This window comes from Arachis stenosperma, chromosome 3 (genome assembly GCF_014773155.1).
Source record: "Arachis stenosperma cultivar V10309 chromosome 3, arast.V10309.gnm1.PFL2, whole genome shotgun sequence".
NCBI classification, from domain to species: domain Eukaryota; kingdom Viridiplantae; phylum Streptophyta; class Magnoliopsida; order Fabales; family Fabaceae; genus Arachis; species Arachis stenosperma.
In genome coordinates this window covers 143,229,543-143,251,196 of record NC_080379.1, presented here as the reverse complement: position 1 = coordinate 143,251,196, position 21,654 = coordinate 143,229,543, and the positions used below count along the sequence as shown (strand labels likewise).

Genomic DNA, 21,654 nt, shown 5'->3' with positions numbered 1-21,654 from the left:
ACAAGTTGCTTAAAAAGCTTGTGTGTTGTTGGCGTGGGGTGGATGCCTGGTCTGCTCTCATTCTTCCTTTCAGTCAGCGGTCTTTGGTTGACTTCCCTTAATTGGGCCTTCTAGATATATTTTCCATTTGTCTTCTTAATTAACCCCATAATAACTAATTTAAATTGATCCGTTTACAGTAAATATAAAAAATTTGTATAATCCACTACCAATTAATTTTTGTGTGCGTCGGATTAGAAAATATTATAAACAAAAAGAAACCACGGAAATAATAATTTAACAGACGCACCTAATAATGAAGCTATAACGAAAAGAGCCTTTCCTACCCATTACACAGGCTAAGTTCAAGGTTGTTATGATAGCATAGCCTAGGCAATGATGTAGTAACAAATTTGATTTGAAGCGTAGAAATAAGAGGAGACAAAACAATAGTAAATGGTAAATGATTAAAACAAATCAAAAAGGTTCGTTACACACGAGAAAAGGTCAATAATCTTCGTTCCCACTGCCGCTTTGCTTCTTCCACGAGTTATTTCACTTCCTACGCTGCTTGCAATTTTTCGTAGCCATTTGTCATGTTCACAACCAACGTCAATGACTTTGCTTTTGGTTTATCAACAAATTGAATTTCTTCCGCAAATTATCAAAGCAACCCACTTGCAACAACACAATAAAGAAGTACATATTTCAGAAAAATACTAGATTATTAATATTTAACTAATTCTCTAATTTTTATAAAAAAATATTATATATATTTTAAAAATTAACTTTCAAATCAATATATATTCTATATGAATAATTAATTTAATAGTTGATTTTTTATCTAAATAATGTAATTAATTTTTTAATATTATAATTATTGGCCTTTAACATTCTCTTTAATTTAATTATTATAATCAATAAAATAACAAATATATTTATTTTTATCTCTTACTCTTTAACCTAATAATAATAATGATTATCAACGAAATATAGTTTAAATGACATAATTTTTTTTATACTCATTCAGAATTCGTGAGTTTAGTCACACAAAAAAAAGAGTTCGTGAGTTTAAATTTTACTCTTAATTTTAAAAAAATTAATAATAATAATCTTAAAAAATATAAAAAAGAAATTTAATAAGTGAATATTAAAAATACTTCTTAAATTATATATTTAAATAAAAAATTATTATTTAATTTAATAATATTGTTAAGTATATATAAAAATTAACTATTAAAATTAATAATTAATATAAAATAAAAGTTAAAATATAATATATATATATATATAATAATTGATTTTATTAATTGATTTTAGTATATAAATAATATTTTTGAGTGATCTAAAAACCGTAAAAGAATAAAAGACCAATCAAACCGCAATGGTAATGGACTTATGGGGTGTATGTATTTGGAGAAAGTTTAGCAACGAATGATGAGTAATGAGTATAAATAGATAAATAAATAAGGAAGTGTCATGTTATGCATCGTTGGCATTGACGATGCGCAAGAAACGAAGATGGAGTAACTGGCATTTAGCAAAGTTGATTGGTAGGTCAGAGATGTTCAAAGTGTTCAAGTATGACAACTTGCATCGATGCCTTCCCTCTTGCATTTGCAGTCCAATGCTTTCTGTGTAGTCACTCACAACGCTACTCTTCTTAGCGTTTCCTCACTTCTCACTGCTAAACTTAGACCTACCACACCACACACACGCCGCCTCATGTCTCTTTGATTCTTTCTCTCTCTCTCTCTCTTAAATAAAAACTATGTTTTTGCTCTCTCCCATCCCTTCTTTTTTCTTATTTATTTATTATTATATTATTTTTCTACTTAGCTCAAACCAATGGCAACTTGACTGTGGACTTTTTCTTCTCTTTGTTCCAATCCCAGAATCCCTTTTCTCCTCCCCTTCCCTCCCTTTCTATTATTCTTTTCGCCACCAACATTGAAACCCTTCTTCTTTATTGATTCCTGATTTGGATGAACATACGAAGTTGCTACTCTATACAAATTTCTTATTTTTGGGAATTTAACTGTGCTGCTGGATGCCCCAGTTGCTCAGAGATTGAAACTTTGATATAATATATGGGGGGTCTTTGTTCCAAGTCTGCCAAGGGTGGTGACAGGGTGGTTGCCACCACAGATGGCGCCAAAGAAAACCATAAGAGCTACAAGACCACCGTGCCTTCTGATTTGGCACCTGCGCCTCACACAAAGGAGGACAATAACAAGCATGAACGTGGTGCTGAGAATGCTGCAGGGACTGGTCCTGATGAATTCTATGATGGAATCCCACGCTATAATGATTCTTTTCCGAATAAGTCAAGGTCTGTAAGGTCAAGGCAGACTGCTGTTGCAAAGGTTGGTGTGTTTGATGCTCCTTCTTTTTTCAGTTTCATCTTTCCTTTTTTTCCTTGTTCATAACATTCTTTGCAATTTGATGAATAGATTGAGTTAGATAGATCAGGGTGAGTGGAAGTGTGGAGGAGGATAACGATTGTTCCTAGAATTACATATTTAGATTCTTTCTTTGCAATTTTAGGGTTTGATTACTATGTTGCTGGTAATCAAAAGATTCGTTAGTTTTATGTTAAGCATTTGATTCCGATTGAGAGGTTGGCATTTTGGGAATGTAATTCTAACTAAAGTGGTTTTTTGAGATGGGGTTGTCTATATTTTTGAATGATGAATGATTTCAATTATTAGTATAATAGGATTGGATTCGACTATTAAATGTCACACTTAGACGGCAATCCCTGCCACAACATTGAATTCTATTTTCATTCCAACCAAATCTTGACATTGTCAATTTAACTGGCATATTTGATAGGGGAGGGAACATTTGTTTTATGGTTTAACTCTCATGGTAGCTTGCTTTGTTGTTTCGTTTCCTTTATATTTAGTTTCTTCATGTATGCACATATGCATCGATATCTGCAAACCTCGAATAATTGAAAACTCAACTATGCAAATGTATAGATCTTGATATAATTTAAAATATACTGCAAACAGTATCTAATTATTTCTTGACAATATTTAAAGTTTGTTATTTAATTCCATTTGGAGAAATATGCTTGAAGCTTGCAGGACTGTAATGTTATCAGCGGCAATTCTTTATTGTGCCTAGGTTGTGTGTTCGTACGTCAAATTAAATTCAGAACAATTATCTTTGTTAACTAGTTCTAAGTAGTGTGATTACTAATCATAGGTAAAGTATACTTTTTATTCCTAACATTTGCGATTTCTTTAAAAATACCCTAACGTTTAATTTTATTCAATTTTGTCCTTAATGTTTTCGATTTATTCAATTTTGTTGCTAATGTTTCCGATTTATGTGAAAAGTACACCTGGATGTTTTCAACTTTGTCCCGAAAGTCTTAGATGGAGTTATTGTCCAGGGGTAATTTTGACACAAATCGAAAACATTAAGGATAAAATTGAATGAAATTAAACGTTAGGGATATTTTTTATGAAAATCACAAACGTTAAGGATAAAAAGAATACTTTATCCCTGATTATAAAAGCAACAGGAATCTAAAAAAAGAAACAAAAGATCAGTTGAGGTGATGAGAGGAGCTGATATTTACAAGCCTTGTTTTAGTAACCTGAGATTTATATATTATTTGGGAGTAGGGTTTATAGATGCAGATTTACTGTTTAATTATTAGTATTTAGGGACTCCGTAATTGTGCTGTTTGTGTATTGGATATCTTATTTCACTGGGAGAGAGAATGGTTAGAAATATATTATCATTGGAGAAGAATGAAGAGGTACTAAATCTTTTTACTTCAGGTTTCAGAGGTGAGTTCACGTCTAGGCAGAGCCGGTACTTACGGAATCGGGAAGGCAGTTGATGTTTTGGACACTCTTGGAAGCAGCATGACAAGTTTAAATGCTGGCAATGGGTTCGTTTCGGGCACCATGACAAAAGGGAATGAAATTACTATCTTAGCATTTGAGGTAGCAAACACAATTGTGAAGGCTTCTAATCTCATGGAATCTCTTTCTCCTGCAAGTATTAAGCACCTGAAAGAAGAGGTGCTTCCTTTAGAGGCTGTGCAAGATTTGGTATCAAAGGATACGGATGAACTTCTAAGAATTGTTGCTGCAGATAAGAGGTAAATATCAGCTTCTGTTCCATCAATTGTTTTAGCACGAGAAAATGGCAACTGCATTTGATTTTCTGTTGATGCTTTTAGGGAGGAGTTGAAAGTTTTTTCTGATGAAGTGATTCGATTTGGAAATCGTTCAAAGGATCCTCAGTGGCACAACTTGGACCGTTACTTTGAGAAGTAATATAAATTGTACTCACTAAATTTGTCTTATTATTGAGCCTTTCAGAAAAATATTTTTTAACCCTTTATATCATTGGTTGTTCTGACCCTTTTTGTTCCTTCTTTTGTCTTTTCCTTTTAATTGTGAATTTAGAATTAGCAGAGAACTTAATCCTCAAAGACAATCAAGGGATGAGGCAGAATTGATCATGCAGCAATTGATGAACTGGGTTCAATTTACGGCTGTGAGTGTATTCCTTCGCTAAAGAAATATTTACTATTGCTCCAGGACTGATTTACTTCTGAAGCTCAAATGTAGTAAAAACTTCTTTCTAAAACAGAACTTTTGGTAAAAAGTACTTTTATCACCTCAGGAATTATACCACGAGTTACATGCTTTGGATAGATTTGAACAAGATTATCAACGTAAGCGTGAAGAGGAGGATAACTCAAGTGCAACTCAAAGCGGTAATTCAGGAGAACACCATTGACATTCAAATCTTGTTTTTGAAAAACAATTTCAACCTAACCAAAAATCAATAGTTTGATGAATAATAATAATTAAAAAAAAAGGGTTAAGTTTTGTATTGCAAAACTTTTATTATCAAAACTTGAACAAGAATCAAATTGAACGCATAATTGGTTCGGTAAAGTGGAGAAATATGTACAATAACATCATATACCATCCCAGTATGAATGCATATATATCTTTGATATCTTTTTTCATCATATAGGTGATAGCCGTTCAATCTTAAGGGCAGAAGTAAAAAGCCAAAAGAAGCAAGTTAAACATTTAAAGAAAAAGTCGCTCTGGTCCAGAAGCTTGGAGGAGGTAATTTCATGTTACTGGTGTTCATGCATTTGATTATCTCATCTCTTAGTCTCCTAAAATAAAAGGAGAAAGTGTGGAAATTGTGGTATAATTTGCATTCTAACTGGTTACAGGTTATGGAGAAGCTTGTAGACATTGTAAGTTTTTTACATCTGGAGATAGATAACATCTTTGGCAGTCCAGGTATTAATCCACTTAAAGGCATTAAGATCATACTGTTATGCTTCTTGTTTTACCCTCCTGTAATTTTCATTTATCAATATGAATACTTGGTTGAGGTCATTGATACCCACTAAACAAATTTTAGCCATGTATGAACCTTATTTTGAACTTGGAAGATCTTTCTAATCAGTTCGTAGTGAAAGACTACCTAGTTGTATTGTATTATTAAAATGTGTTATTATCTATGGGTACCTGCAGATGTCCGTAAACCATTAATCGGAACCATGAGCAATCGCCAAAGATTGGGCCCTGCGGGCCTTTCTTTGCATTATGCAAATATAGTGCTTCAAATTGATACTCTTGTAAGTGAATCATTGCCATCAACTATTTATTTCATCATGGGTCTGTTTTTCCATATGCCTTCCGACAGTTGATGTATAATTAATCAAGTTTGCAGAGTTGCTTCTCATATTTTGTTTTTATAAAAACGATCTCTCTCCTTGCCTTCTTAGAATCTTAGTTTTCCTCAATAATATAATAGGGTTCCAACCATTTGTGACTTGATCTTGAGAAGTGCATGACCCTTATTGCAATTCTTTTCTAATGAGGTTATTGAAATACTAGGTTGTCGATAAAGTTTAATGCAAAATTGACATGCTAATAATACGGTTATATATGTTCTTACTTTTTCAGTTTTCTTTCATTATGGTTTAAGAATATTATAGACTTCAAACCGTTCAATTTGCATTTTACATTGAATAAATATAAAACAACATATTCACTACATTTATTATATAATGACGATGAGTGTTATACTAAACTCGTGAAATTTATTGTTAAAAATATTATTTTCGGTTTACCATGTCAAATTAGAATGTAAGTCCGTGCATCTCACGGGTTTAACACTAGTAATTAATCAAGTTTGCAGAGTTGCTTCTCATATTGTGTTTATAAAGATGATCTCTGTCCTTGCATTCTTAGTTTTCCTGAATAATATAATATGGTTACGACCATCTGTGACTTGATCTTGAGAAATGCATGACCCTTATTGCAAAGTGAAAATGGGAGGATCCTAAAAGCTTGATATGTGACATTCTTATGAGATAAATTTCGAATATTGCCCTGCTCTATCAGTTTCCCTGATTCCCAATCTTGATGTGTTATTGTTACATATGTAAGCCAAAGACTATATCTGTAGATGAAGATTATTGTGCTAACTGCTAAGCCTCTGTTGTTGTCAGGTTGCCAGATCCAGTTCTATGCCTGCGAATACGAGAGATTCGTTATATCAGAGCTTGCCTCCTAATATAAAGTCAGCTTTGCGTTCCAAATTACCGTCCTTTCATGTTGTAGAAGAGGTATGATCTTCTCTGCTGATACTTACTCAATTCTTTACAGTCACTACCATGTCATTCCCTTAGTCACTACTTCCTTTGAAAATATCCCATATTGATTAAGCTTTTTTGTTTGTTCTTTCCCTTGCGGTTGCTGTTTGCGGTTTGTTTCCTGCAGCTCACTATAGCAGATATAAAAAATGAGATGGAGAAAACATTGCATTGGTTGGTTCCAATTGCTACAAATACAGCCAAGTAAGATTTATGGATTTTTATATTTTCCTATGTGAGAATTTTCTATAGGCATCAGTTAATTTGCTTTCTATTATAAGCTCGCAATTTATTATTTTTCTTTCGGTTGCTCCAAAATTGAATCAGGGCCCATCATGGTTTTGGTTGGGTAGGAGAGTGGGCAAACACTGGGTAAGTAACAATCTGCTGTTTCTATTTGATATAAACATGCATGATTTTCCATTTTATCTCTTATTTAGAGTGTTCCTATTCTGTTTCTAAATATTTGTTTGGTTCTTGCAGCTCTGAGCTGAATAAGAAGACCTTGAAGACCGATATAATGCGGATCGAAACATTCCACCATGCAGATAAAGACAAAGTGGAAAATTATATTCTTGAACTTCTCTTGTGGCTTCAGCGTTTGGCCATCAAAAGTAAGGTTGGCATAGATGCAGGCGAAATGAGGCTTACCACGAAATCTATCGGCACTGCTCCACAGAAGACAAATCATTCTGAATCGCCGTTGCTAACAACTGATGAGCAGAACATGTTGCAGGATGTAAGTAAGAGATTCCGAATGAGAGGGATCAGTAAAAGCTTGGACCTGGACAGTGTGAAGGCTAGCTTGACAGACAAGAGCATACTTACAAAGAGTAGCAGTTACTCATCAACGGTTAGATGCAAGGAATTTTCTTTTAATAGGATTTGCTCTAAGCTTCCCGTGATTGATTTTGATATCGACAAGAAGAGAGCGTTGGATCTGATCGATAGACTAGACGTGCCTAGATAATTTGCAACCATGAAGACAGAGTTGTTGTCCTTGTGTAAATATGAAGCAGCATATTATTCAGGCTCCAAGTGCTGAATGCAAGCCTTGCATGGGTGGTATTGTGCACCATGATTGATGTAGATAGTTGCTGTCTTGTCTGAAATTGAGGGCATTGTTGAGAAGATAGGCATCAATGTTTGCAGTGGTTGCCCGTTTGGCTTTAGAACAGGGTGGTTTCTGTTTTTGGTTCTTGATAGTGAGCGAGTGTATAGACAATATAATATGAGGATATGGCAAGGTTTGTATTATCATATAATATTATTATTTATTTATCCTCGTTATATTTTTTGGCCAAGTGTTGCATCCATTGTTGTTGAATAATGAAAAAAGGACTCGGACTCGTATACTACCTTACGTGGTGTATAAAGAATACTGATGGATGAGAAATGTCACGGAGTTTTTAAACGGAGTAAATTAATAAAGTGAGAGATTGATTATTTTTAAATTAGAATAGTGGAATATATATTTTATAAAATTAATTATAATTAATTTTTTATTTTATTAATTTTTTTATTTTAGAAGATCTAAATTCTTTATTATTACGTAAAGATGATAATGAAAATTATCACACGAAGAGTAATCATCAAAATGATATTATATTATTCCATTTTATAGTAATATACTATAGGAAATATAGTATAACAATTCACATGTATCTTGATGGTTGTCATGGGAAGGAAATATAATAAAATAAGAAAAGAGAAATAGAATGTTTGAGGGGGCGTCCAGACAGACATGAGGCATCCATATCGGGGACAAATGCATGCACCACCACCGCTTCCAGTGCACGCAACGCGGCTTCCATTCCTTTGACTTTGAACATTGACCAAATATCTTATCCTTTCATCCAATTACGTAAAACTTGCATCAACCCAACACAAAGGAATAACTGTTATTCAGTAATTTAGTACTCCATAATTTCACACTTTCTCAAAATATCCTACTAACCAATTAGTACGGATAAGTGATTTTGTTCATTTTCTTATTAAAAATTATTATACGCACACCAAAAACCAGACATTAAATTAATTATTATGTATTTATCTATAAATAAGTATATATTTTATTTAATTTATTTTTAATATATATTTTATACAAATTTGATGATTAATTTTTTTTATATTTGTTCATACCCTAATCCAACACGGTCTAGAATCAAATAAATCAAAAAGGTCTAATCTAAAGATTAGCCTTCACCATCCACCTGACCTCTTATAAAGAGGTCAGACTTGACATAAACTCCTCCTTAAAGAGGTCAGGCTCGATAGATAGCTGGCAGATAATACTTATTCAAATAAGAAATGTTCCTAAAATCTCTCAACTCATTTCTAGGAGCAATATTTCAACAATCCTAAGATAAAGGAACGGTTAATCCACATTCAGAAGTGGAACTACTCCTACAGTAGTTATTGGATCACCACTATATATACCCTGACACCCCTCAAGTATCTCTAAGTTCCAATACTCTCTAAACCTGCTAAACCCCTTACTAACTTAGGCGTCGGAGTGTCTTTGCAGTTACCATCCCCATTCTCCAAAACACACAACTCGGACGGCGGCTCCCGAACGTGAACAAGTCGGAACCCACCTTCCTTTGACGTTTGGGCCTATCCCACTAGGCCAATTCACCTATTTCAAGTTACCCACATAACAATACTCATAGTATGACTTTTTTTTTAATTGATAATGATATTTTTTATTATGTTATTTTAAAATTATTTTTTATTAAAAATTTCCCAAATTTAAAATACCAAAAATAAAGGATAATTTAGAAAAGTACATAAAAAAGTGACATCAATTTAAATGTTCAGATGATTAATAATAATATAGTCAGTATACACATTACCGCTTTGTATTTTTAATATGGGGGTAGAAGGTAGTGTTTTTAAATAGATGGTGTGTTTTTTATTTATATGGATATCATAAATTTGAGGGTCGGATTTGTGGTGTTTTAATTTTTTTTTATTGGTAATCACAAATCTGAGCCTCAGATTTGTGATTTTAATTTTTTTTTTAAAAGTACAAATTTGAGGGTTAGATTTGAGTTTTTTTATTTTAAATTTTTTTTGAATATACAAATTTGATCCTAAGATTTGTAATTCTATGAAATCTGATTCTAAAATTTTTTTATTTTTTCAAATTTGAGGGTCTAATTATTTAAAATTTAAAAAAAATTAATCCATATAAAAAAATATACCAATTATGATAAATTACACAATTTTTTTCCAGCCACACATTACATAGCAAGTTTTATTAATTCAACTACAGAAACACTGATGATAATGACGGAAAAATAGAAATCTTGTTATCTAATGATTGGCTTCTTGCATGGTTGGTTCATTAATGCAATGATGGTTCACGGGTCAGAGAAAAATCTGCTGTACCTTTACCTGTTCCTCTCACAATTGCCAAATGACAAATGTGGAGGCAAGCTAGATTTTTATTTGACTTTTGCTGCATCCAAACATCTGAATCAAACATTATCATTATTATGGCGTAGGCCGGATTCGTTTATTGAAACATGGACGCTAGTTATTACATACGGTACGTCTATGGTTTATTTGTTAAGACATAAATTTAGATGGCACGATGATATATAGATATATACAAAATACATATATTTAGTGTTTCTTTTTAAAATTGAGATACGGAGACAATACATAAACATAATTTAATTTTTTTTATTCTTAATTATTTTTAAAATTACTAATTTTTATTCTTGACTAACTGTGACAGTGATGAAATATATTAAAAAGAGTAAAATTAACATTTGATTTATACATATGTATCTTGCATACTATTACCAAACACATTATAAAATTTGTATATCTTTATGTTCATATATCATTTGTTTATGTGTCTCAAAAACACTAACCAAATGCAACCTTATGAAACACTCGTCTAAACACAGTCAACGTTTACCCGTCTAATTACCTAATAAAGCTTAAAATGGTATATGAAAAAACCTTAAGAAATAAAGCACCCAATAACCTTGCAAAAGAATTAAAATGAGAATTAAATATCCTTCCATTGTTCAAAGTTATTGATAAAACTGGAACCACTATCTACTTGAAGAAGCCACGGTCACCAACACAAAAGAAATACACTCAAAACATCCAGGCATCATCAGTTCATCACTACACAAGCTTCTCTCAAAAACTACAAGGATCCCCCCCAAAAGTGTAGGTATACACAAATAATGGTAACACGATCAACTAGTAAGTAACCTATAATGAATGGAGGCAAATGTACAATGGAAAAGAATCATGCATTATATATACAAACCCCATTTGATATTTTTCAATAACCTGCCACCTCTTCATCAGGTAAAATGGCCGTTAAAAGAGAATACCTCACTTTCAGAGATATTTTACCCTTATCTACCACAAGCCTTGCACCGGAGACAACCCAATACCCAGGCAAGTCTTGTGGTCCTCTTGTCATTTCTGTTGTATCAACAAACCTCAGAAGTTTTGGTGTCTGAGTGGGCACCGGAGGTCCTGCAGGGTATAAAGCAGAGTTGATGTTTACGTCCGATGGTCGTGGCGGCGGTGGTTTTTGAGGACCTGAGAAGTGAGTACTGATCAAAGTTGAAATTATTCCGGATTTCTGAGTGAAGCCAGGAGGATCATCCCACTGAGGTGCTTTCACTTGGGTTGCATTAACAACTTTGGAGAAATGAAGTCTTAGGAACAGAACACTTTTCAGACCAGCTTCTCCAACTTCGAAATGAGCGCCAGTCACAATTGAGGTGTCATCTTCAGACTGAACAGGGACTGTGCAAACATGGGAGAAACTCTTCCACTGGACCTTCTCATAGTATTTGCGTTCTTCCAAGGACACATCAGATACATTCCCGTTAGGCTCATCTTCAAGTTGGAAGGTCTTGGGCATCGATGAGAGATGCTGTAGATGGATTGCCAAACAGTTGCTTCTCTTTCCTTCCAAATACAACCGAAGGCCTGTCACAGGCTTCTTTCCCACATCAACCTGTAAGTAGTTCAAAGTCCATCTAAATCAAACCATTTACCGGACCATCTAAAGAAACAATAGACCCTTTGCTAGTACAAGTATATTGATCAACAAATACAGTATGACAAACAATTTAAGTGAATGGTCAATAATTCTGGTCCTAAATTCTAAAATTTTCTTTAATAATAAAAGAAAGCAACATATGGGGAAGGTATTAACATGGCTGTCCACAGGCACTCAAGACAACTAATACTCGTCAAGAACAAAAGAAACAAGAAACCGTTTGGATTCATGGGAAAATGTTCAATGTGAAACAAGCAGCATTACCGGTGTTGTGTTAACATAAAGCTTCGGACCCATGAAACTGAACTGCAGTGATGCACTATTCCGTGGCTTTCTTTCAGGACCAAGGGCTAGTTCACCAAATACAGGAGCCCATTGCCTTGGAAGCTGGAACTCCAAAAACTGATGCAGTTCATCAATCTGTGGTTTATCTGTGGTCACAGGTCACAGTCCATGGTTATACACTTACATATTCAAGGATCAATAATCACAATTATTGCATATATTGAATTAATTTCATAGACATCAAACATTGGGAACAATGCCGAAAACCCCGCCTCCTCTTTAACTAAAGTTGCCGTGAATGCAATTATAATGTCACAAACACAAGATTATAAAATTGCTGCCATAATATTTAGAAGATTCCATATGTTTTGAGTCAAAATGTAAATAAGTAGATGGCTAAAGAAACCATGCTTAGTTGCTTACATCGTAGATAGAGATTTATTGCATGAGTTAAATATCCACTCCCGTTTATTCCACTAAGTAGTGATGTAATTGGTATGAATGACATCGATATTACATCAGGTTGGGACCAAACAGTTTGGCACCACTCATTATGGGAGAGAAATTTTTTGCGACTTCCACCTTTCCTCTTGCACATGAACTTGGTATCCTGCACCTAAAATATAGTAAAAGGGAAGGAAGAGTAAGAATATAAGTTGTTGTGTTTCCTTTTGTTTTATTTATTCATTTGATTTTGGGTTGTGGCAGTAAAAAGATGATATTGAAAAATATATCAATTTGATGACATTCTTGGCTAGAATGGAATACTTAATTCTATCAATAATGCAACAAAATATACACTTGTCCACCATCAATATTCAGCTGTTTAAATGCAGATCTCAGTAATGGACATGAAATTATAGTGTCAATCACAAAGGTTTGGAATTTTATATTCAAACACAATACAATCTCTATTAAACAAAAGAATCAAAGTAATAAACCAAAGAATAAAAAACTAGCCCATCAACTGTCTTCATGTTACGCAGTAAACAAATTGCAAGGAACAGGAAAAAGGAATTAGGCCGAGGTTATCAGAGCCAAAGCCAATACAATTGACAATAAGGATCCTAACCAGGCATAAAATTCAGTTCTCAAAGAAAAATATACTCACCTGTGATTCAGAATATGATGCAGATGGAATGTCGAAACCAAGCCCATCATCAAACTGGCAGGAGAAGACACAGTTACAAGTTATGCTTGCTGGCTGCATATGGCTAATAAGTGGATTTCAAGTGGGGAAAAGGAATGAAATTCGAATTGGAAAGCAACATCCAAACCTTATTCAATCCAGCTTGCTCTACGAAGAGTTTGTCTGCCATCTCCCTCAATGTTTTCTGCACTTCAGCAGGTTGTAGAGAAGATGAGTACTGCTGCTTTGCATAGATTATATCAGTTCCTCCTATTTTCACCCCGACTATTACATGGGTCCCAAATTCGTTAATAAACCTAAAATGATAAGACAAAAGATCATCTACATAATCTGAACCTACAATATATATTTAGATATAAATACCATATTTAACTACTAGCATAAGATATAAATGTATGTAAGGAAATGAAGCAAAGGTGTGACAGGTGAAAGTACTTTGCCAATGCAGCAGGATCCCAAGAAGAAGGAACAGCTTGCTTGACAAAATCACCAAGCACCACCTGAGTTTTCTCAAGTGCAAAGTTGTAGAGGGCGATGGAGACCCCGTCGAATGCAAGACTTTTGGTGCTAGCAGCATCTTTCTGCCATGCTCCTGTGAACTCGAATGCAGCATTGAAGTGCCCTGTTGGAATCTTTCCAGACAGTGACAACTCCTGGTTAAACTGCTCTGACATCTGTACAAGCGGTAGTAAAACAAACAAACAAGCCATTCTAAATTGTCAGACAAAACAACAATTATAATCATCCACCTTCAATAATAATAATAATAATAACTTGTGTTAGGATAATAAAACAAGTCAGTAAAATAAAAATTATACTACTCAGCAAGCAAAATATTTGATTCAACCATCTTAATAAGAGTAAAAAGAAAAGAAGTTAAGGCTCCATGTCCCTTTTCTTGAATTATTCAAAAGTGCGTTAAGGCCATAGTTAGCAAAACCCTAATAAATATGAATAGTCAAGTCAAATTAAAATAAAATATCTAGCAAGAATAATCTACTTTCAAGTTGAAGTACAGAAGAAGAAGAAACTCCGTTGCTAGCTCCAAAAATGAAAAAGCTTTGACTTTGGGAGAGGGAAAAAATGAAAAGACGTGAATTTAAGGGGAAAGGGAAACCGTAAACCTGCTGAAAAGAGAGTACATCGGAGCACAATCTGGTGCGTTCGCCTTTGTCGCAATTGATGGATTTGGGGACATTGGGGATGGTGATGCGGCCGGGGAGGTCGACGGTGCGGAGGGAGTGGTGGTCGATGGGGACCAGCCTGGTCTTGCAGGACTTTAGCTTGAGATCGGCGGCGAGGTCGTAACCCAGGCCAATTGCGTTGATTGCTAACTCCGCCGCAGCCTTGGCGTCCCCCACCACCCCCACCTTCTTCGACATGCTGAAGCTAAACTTTCACAGTTTCATTAAATATTAATTATTAATTAATGACCTCACAAGAAAGGGAATATTGTGATTGTGTGTGTGTCTGGAGTGAAAGGGAAAAGGTTCAAGTTTGGAAGAGAGAAAAAGGCAAATGCAATGTAGCTGGCCTGGCTGCTTTTGCTATTGCTATTGCTATTGCTATTGCTATTAGTTCACGGGAAGAGAGAGAGAAAAGAGTAATTCATGTGTACCGCCTCTAGTCAAACAGGAGCATAGTGGTAAGAAGTAAGAACCGAACCATAATCAACTCAGTCAGATTATTGGTGTATTAATTTATTAATTTAATTAATAAATTATTAATTGAAACGATAGAATTAACTTTATATAAATAAAAAATTTAAAATAAATAATTTTATTAATATTTTAAAAATAATTAAATTTTAACAAATTATAATTAACAAATTATAATTTAATTATTATTAAATAAGTATATAAAATTTTAATATTTTTTATAATAAAAATTTTTTAATTTTATTTTTATACTAAAATAACTATTTTTTATTTTAATAATTAACTAATTAGTTTATATTTATTATTTTTATTTAAAAATAATATTTAATAAATATTATATAATCATAAAAAGAATAGTAATATTATAATTAATAAAAATATAATTAATTTAAATCTAAATAAATATAAAATTAAAATAATATTAATAAAATTATTGTATATTTTTATTATATAATTAATAATTAATATATAAAACAATTAAAAAATAACATAATTTAGTGACAAGCAGAGTATGTAATAAAGAAAATTTAGATTTAAATTATATCTTTAATAATTTTAGATTTTTTGTAGGATGGACCAATTGAGAGTCTGATTCACTGATTTTAGTCTCTCTATTTTTTTCACCTAAATAGAATAACAAAAATCTAAAATATAGAATTTTATTAGGTAAAAATAAAAAAAATATATAAATTATAAATAACATTTTTGTAAGAAAAAATATTCATAAATTTATAATAACAAAATATCAAATGATAATACAAAATTTAAATTAACAAAATGCATAATAAGAAAATGTAATATATAGTGAATTTATATATATATATATATATATATATATATATATTATGATGATTATATAAGTATTGATAAAATTAAAATTATATTTTATATTCTTATAATATTTTTAATAATATTTTTTAAAAAATATTATTAAATAATAAAAATATTATTTTAATTTTAACTATACCCTTTCAAATACTATAATCACTATAGTGTGTGTGTATATATATATTCTCTAGCGTGTGTCTTAGATATCAATATTGAATGTTTATCTTTTTGTACAAAAATCTACTAGGCTAATAGGTATTATATATGTGCAACTTTAAAAGCTTACTACCATACCGCAATTTATTTGTTAAATGATAATGTTGAGTTTAGCCAATTGTTTCTATTGAAAAATTATTTTATTAATCCTATTTTTGAGAATTTAGAATTTAAAATTAAAGTTTAGAATTTAAAATTAAAAAAAGTAATTGATATTTAATTAAAAAAGTTAGTTTTTTAATTAAATTCATATTTTTCATTAAACACAATATCTTTCTCGGTTTAAATATATTATGGTATTCTTAGTAAATTATGATAAGTAGCTCAATTTACGAATAAAAAAAATAGTAATTTATATAAATTACAAAATACGAAGCATGTATAATAAATTTTAGTTTAAAACAATCTAATAAATATAGATCTTTTATTTTATTTATACAAAAAAGTCTTTATTTTTTTATATTTTTTTATCGTATAAATATGATAGTCATATTTTTTCATTTTTAAAAGTGATTGAAAAATTTTTTATTTTCTATTTTAGATTTTTTTTATTATCTCAATAAATGTAGGTGAGTTTTAGCATGCGCCGACTACAGATTTTTTTCCAAATTTTATTTTGACTTTAACTAGTCTTTAATATTAGAAAAATTCTAGCATGCTGATGGAAGTAGTCTGCATAGGATGATGTCTCGCCATGTCATCGTAAGAGAGCGATGCGTGTAAGGTAAGGTTGCTAGTGAAACGGTCGTTGTGTTAGTTTTATTACGGCTAATTAAGTGGTTAAGATAGGTGGGTTAATAAAATCTTTTGTATGAGCTTCTTGAGTTATGTTGGTTTAAAATGGAATATTAGTGTGAGCTACAGTAATCCCCGATGAATTTGGTGAATTGTTGGCGTTGAACCAAAAGCGGCATGAAATAACGTGATCTATGAATGTGAACGAAATGGATCATTTACTTAAAAATGACGCAGCATGTGAAAGAACAAAATAATGATAAGAGAACTTCGTGGTAACAACATTCACCTTAGGGTTACATGCAATGTGGATGTAAATATTTTTTCAATTTAGATGAAATTAGTGATGTTGAGAAATTTCTGCGACATATTCCAAAGCATGGGTACATTTATGAAGAATTGGAAAGATGATAATGTATAGACATTATTTAGTTGATGTGTCGGTAAAATTATTTGCATGAGGGTATAAAAAGGTTGCTGTTCATATTTATTGTAGCTTGGTTTAGGGTTTGATGATGGATTAATGTTAGGATGTATAATTAAGTATGTAAATTGTTACGAAAGACAGAGATAGATGCACTCATGTGCGTGATCATTATGTACGAATAGTATGCAGTGGGATAATTGAATTAGTTGCATTGAGTTAGCATGGCATATTGAATATCACGGGCCATTAAGCTATATAGTAACTGTCTAATAGGTTTTCTTCTTATGTTTTATATGGGTTTACTTGCAACTTATCGTGAGTCATGTGGGAAGCAAAATGTATTTCATTAGTAGTTAAGGTAAGTAATGAGTTGTAATCAACTTGAGTTATGAATATTGAAAGAAATTATTAAGTTTGGATTTAGGATTTTGGTGGTGGTGTAAAAGATTTATTGGTTATCCTTAAGGATTTACTCGTTAGGGTTATTAATGTGGAAATTAGGCTAAAGTAGTTACCGTTGAGAATTTTAGGATTTATAGGATAGGCTTAAGATTTAGGGTTTAGAGTTTAGAGTTTAGGGTTAATATGGATGGTTTAGTGCTCTATGGTTTAGGATGTAAGGTTGGGTTTGAGGTTTATTGTTTAGGATTTAGGTTTAGGGTTGGGAGTTAAGTTTTAAGGTTTAGGGTTTTAGGGATTACGATTTAATTTCAGAACAAAAGTTTATATGTACATGCATGGAGAAAATAAAGCAAGTAACAATCACAAAAAAATTGAATATCTGGTATTGAGGCGGGGATAAGAGCGTTGATTCTACATAAGGGATGTAGAAATGGATGAGAAGACAGTTTATTAAGTTGTTATGCATGCAGGAATAAGAGCGCTTATCCTACATAACGAATATAAAGATGGTTGAGAAGACAATTTATTAAGTATTACACTGTCATTGGCACAGTAATAATACGTGATTTTCAAATGAACAAGGTTTGAAAGTTTAGGGTAATAATTAAATTTGTGCAACACAATTTCACCGGTAAGCCCCAATTCCATCTCAAAATCTCTACCCCCTTTTTTATTCTTGAAAGTGAGCTTTATAATGAAATTTTGTCAAATTCAGTGTTCTAGATTCGATTTAGCTTGCGGGACTCATTGGGTTTGAGTTGTTAAGTTTGGGTGCGGTAAGAATCTCCTAAACCCTAGCCAAATTTGATTTTATTATGTGCAACCTGAAATTGAAGTATACATGTGTATTAGGTGTGAATTAAGTATATAATTATGCATTGGAATTGAATTGTGGGCATTTGGAAGCTTGGTGGTGATTGGTGCTAAGATTGTGGTTGATTTCTCAAACTTGTGGGGGCTGTATGTATAGCTAGTGTGGCTGCCTTGGACCAAACGCGGTAATCGGCCAAAGTATGGTTTAGGTTCGCGTATTTAACATGTAAGGTTTTGTGAAAACTTAGGTTAGAGCCTTATAAGATAAGTTGAAATGGTTAAATGTGTTAAATGATTAGTGTTTGTGATGTTGATGGATAAATTGATGTGGTGCTTGTGTTGAGTAATTGACAATGGGAGTTAAATGTATGTATGTATATATATGCTAGTATGATGATGATGAATGAAGGGTTTATGATTATGGCAAAGTAATGATATGGTTGAGATAGTGAATAGTGTTTATTTGGATTGGTTGGTATTGTTATGATAAATAATGTTGTGATAATGATTGAAGAATTTTATGATAATGATAATATTTGGAATTGGAATAATATGTTAGTTGTGAGTAAAATGTGTAAAGTTGGGTGTGATATGATTGAGCTAAGGTTGCAAGAATGGTTGTGTGACGGTGAAGAGTAAGTTGTATTGATGATTATGGCATGTTGAGCTGAATGAGAATGGGTTTTGAAAAGGGAATGTGATTTTGGGTAAAAATGGGGTTTGGCATGTTTTGGTAAAAAGTGATTTTTATGAATTTTGGAAGTCCATAACTTGCTCCTCAAATTTTGGATGGAAATGAGATTTGTTTCAAATTAAAGAAGGTTTTAAAAGCTTGAAAATGATATAAGGTTTGCGGAAAACCGAATTTTATAGAGGAAGTTATGGACGCTGAAAATTCGGTGCTAAAAACTAAAATTTTGGAAGTTGCAGCAGGATCAGGAAATTCTGATGTGTGCCCATGCGCACAGCTGTGCGCACGCACCCAGCAGTAGCAGAAACCTACCCGTGCGTACGCGCGCCTTTGTGCGCAACGCACACCTGGTGTTTTTCAGAAAGTGTACGTACGCACGCCCTTGTGCGCACACACACACCAGGATATGCTTTCTGCTGGTGGCGCTTGCATAGGTGAGGCACACGCACACCAAATAATTCCTGGTTGGTGTTGGTGTGCGCACGCACGCATTCGTGTTTTCTTTTAAGCTGTGCGCATGCACACATGTGTGTGTACGCACGCACTCTGTTTTCTGGCACCTGTGTTTTTATGATCTAAACATGGTTTTAGACCCCTAAACCTCTATTTTTGCCTTGTTAACCCTGGATCTTATTAGTAAGCTTAGTAATTAGTTGAAGCTAGGAAATAGAGATAACTTGGGAATAAAGTAAAGATTAAAAACGACAAACTGTATAAAAAGGAGGTTCGTGTATGAACGAGTTCTGATGCTAAGGCTTGAATGATTGATTTTCTACAAGTATTATAAAATGTATGAGGCAAGTAAGAGAGTAACGTAATAATTTGAGAATTGATGATATTAATTAATCAAGGATAATAAAATGTATAATCAATGAGTTAAGTGAAAGTGAGAATGATGAGATGAGACATGAATTAGTATTCAGAATGAAAATGATAAATTGTAAGAAATGATTGAATAACTTGAGCTTGGGGCGTTGTCCCCATGTCAGCCGGAATTCTTCCCATGGTTATTATTAAGCTTGGGATATGGTTTTTCCCATGTCAGTTTGGGGTGTTGTCTCTTTTCCCCATGTCAGCTTGGGATTCGTCCCATGGAAATTATTGAGCTTGGGAGCGTCCTCTTCCCCATGTTAGCTTGGGGATTCTCCCTATGGTGTATTTTGAGCTTGAGAACATGTCGGGATGGCTACGTAACCGACAGTTGCTATCAACAGCCATAGGACAGGCATGCATCATGTGCACATTGTTTAAGTTGCTTATTTGTGAATTATTTGGAAATGCCTACGTGATTATAACTTGCTATTTGTTGTACTTGTTATCTATATTACTTGTAAGTTACTTGTGTTTTTCTTGTTTGCTTATTTGTCTGTGTAAACTAATTGGTGATGGAGGAGCGGAGGAAGGGTGGACCGGTTTGGAATTAATGTTAGGTTTGAAATAAGTAATAAGGTTAGAATTCTTTAGGTCACCTACCCCTTTTATGGCTTCTGCTTAGAGTTTTAAGTTTTATAACTGTATGTTGGAGTTCTAGGATTGCCTCTGGCATTCCCAAGACCTTATATATTATATGCGTGGCACCTTTACCATGCTAAGAACCACCGGTTCTCACTCCCATATTGTATTGTTGTTTTCAGATGTAGGTAGAGAGGCTCTTTGCTAGGCGTCTGGATTCCCGCAGCGGAGTGGCCTATGGGTTCTTTTGGTTATCAGTTTATGTATATATGTACTTAGCTTTCTCTCTAAGAAACTTGACTATTTTGTTCCTCATAGAGATTACAAGAGAGCTAGGGTCCTATTTCTGTATTTTGGATGCTTGGGATACTTATGTATATATGTAAATATTCTCTGGTCATCCTTGGCTTCGCAGGCTGAGTCAAGAGCTAGCTTCACTGTATTCTTGGCCTTCTTTTACTCTTTCACATATTCATATTTGTAACCTTTAGGTTTCTTAGCACGCAAGTAATTCCTTTTCTGAGTGTTGCGCTTTTTATTTTGCAATTTTGTTTTACCCATTTTTTAAGACTCCTAGTTAAATATTTCTTTCACTATTATTATTATTATTATATTCTTACCTTTAGAATATGTATTTCAGGATGAGGATGATGATGATGTGGAGCCCGCCACGATTACCAATGATAGCGATGATGAGGATGCGAGAAGTACTCCAGTTGGGGGTGGTGGAGCGGCTAGTTCAGGAACTCCGCAGTACCCCCGCACTTTTTAACTTTGAACTTGGATGCCATGCGACAGCAGGAAAAACCTGTCTTTCCTAGAGGATTTAGGGCCAGAGATACAAAGGATACAGGAGGACTAGCTGAGTTCCAAGTTGGTAAGCAGTTTCAGGATAAAGAGGAAGCCGTGCTGAGCGTGAAGACTTACAGCATCCGACGTGGGGTTAAGTATAAAGTGTTGGAATCCAATTATCATAAGTACCATGGGAAGTGTAAGGAATTTGGCAAGGGGTGCACATGGTTGATTCGTATTAGTCTCCGCCAGCGCATGGATATTTAAGAGGTAAAACGGTACAATGGACCGCATATTTGTCTGGCCACTTCGATTTCCAGTGATCACAGGAAGCTTGATTACCATGTGATCTCGACTTTCATATTGCCTATGATTATAGCTAATGTTGTCGTGTCGATCAAGGTACTGCAGAATCTAACAGAGGCCCATTTTGGTTTTAGACCGACTTACAGGAGGGTTTGGATGGCTAAGTAGAAGGCCGTGGCTCAAATTTACGGAGATTAGGAAGAGTCATATAATGAGTT

General features: G+C 33.4%; 2 protein-coding genes across 2 annotated transcripts; one reads left to right on the top strand and one right to left on the bottom strand.

Moving 5' to 3' along the window:
• Window positions 1-1,458: 1,458 nt before the first annotated feature.
• Window positions 1,459-7,927, top strand: LOC130968326 (protein PSK SIMULATOR 1-like). Its single transcript, XM_057893530.1, has 12 exons — window positions 1,459-2,345; window positions 3,777-4,102; window positions 4,184-4,276; window positions 4,413-4,503; window positions 4,633-4,726; window positions 4,993-5,090; window positions 5,204-5,273; window positions 5,511-5,614; window positions 6,494-6,610; window positions 6,765-6,841; window positions 6,965-7,009; window positions 7,121-7,927. Exons 1-12 carry the CDS (start codon window positions 2,070-2,072, stop codon window positions 7,605-7,607), a joined length of 1,878 nt encoding a protein of 625 aa, XP_057749513.1. The 5' UTR covers window positions 1,459-2,069; the 3' UTR covers window positions 7,608-7,927.
• Window positions 7,928-10,649: 2,722 nt separating this feature from the next.
• LOC130968933 (MACPF domain-containing protein At4g24290-like) lies at window positions 10,650-14,720 on the bottom strand. Its single transcript, XM_057894445.1, has 7 exons — window positions 14,241-14,720; window positions 13,552-13,790; window positions 13,244-13,412; window positions 13,078-13,131; window positions 12,390-12,582; window positions 11,946-12,112; window positions 10,650-11,636 (listed from the first exon to the last, which is right to left on the bottom strand). Exons 1-7 carry the CDS (start codon window positions 14,496-14,498, stop codon window positions 10,947-10,949), a joined length of 1,770 nt encoding a protein of 589 aa, XP_057750428.1. The 5' UTR covers window positions 14,499-14,720; the 3' UTR covers window positions 10,650-10,946.
• Window positions 14,721-21,654: the final 6,934 nt, after the last annotated feature.

Excerpts from the sequence above, each read along its gene's own strand:
- LOC130968326 (XM_057893530.1), top strand. The coding sequence starts at position 2,070 with ATGGGGGGTCTTTGTTCCAAGTCTGCCAAGGGTGGTGACAGGGTGGTT. Across the intron at positions 4,277-4,412 it reads TTGGACCGTTACTTTGAGAA|AATTAGCAGAGAACTTAATC; the intron begins GTAATATAAATT and ends TTGTGAATTTAG. Across the intron at positions 5,091-5,203 it reads GGTCCAGAAGCTTGGAGGAG|GTTATGGAGAAGCTTGTAGA; the intron begins GTAATTTCATGT and ends AACTGGTTACAG.
- LOC130968933 (XM_057894445.1), bottom strand. The coding sequence starts at position 14,498 with ATGTCGAAGAAGGTGGGGGTGGTGGGGGACGCCAAGGCTGCGGCGGAG. Across the intron at positions 12,583-13,077 it reads CATCATATTCTGAATCACAG|GTGCAGGATACCAAGTTCAT; the intron begins GTGAGTATATTT and ends ACTATATTTTAG. Across the intron at positions 12,113-12,389 it reads AATAAATCTCTATCTACGAT|ATAAACCACAGATTGATGAA; the intron begins GTAAGCAACTAA and ends CTGTGACCACAG.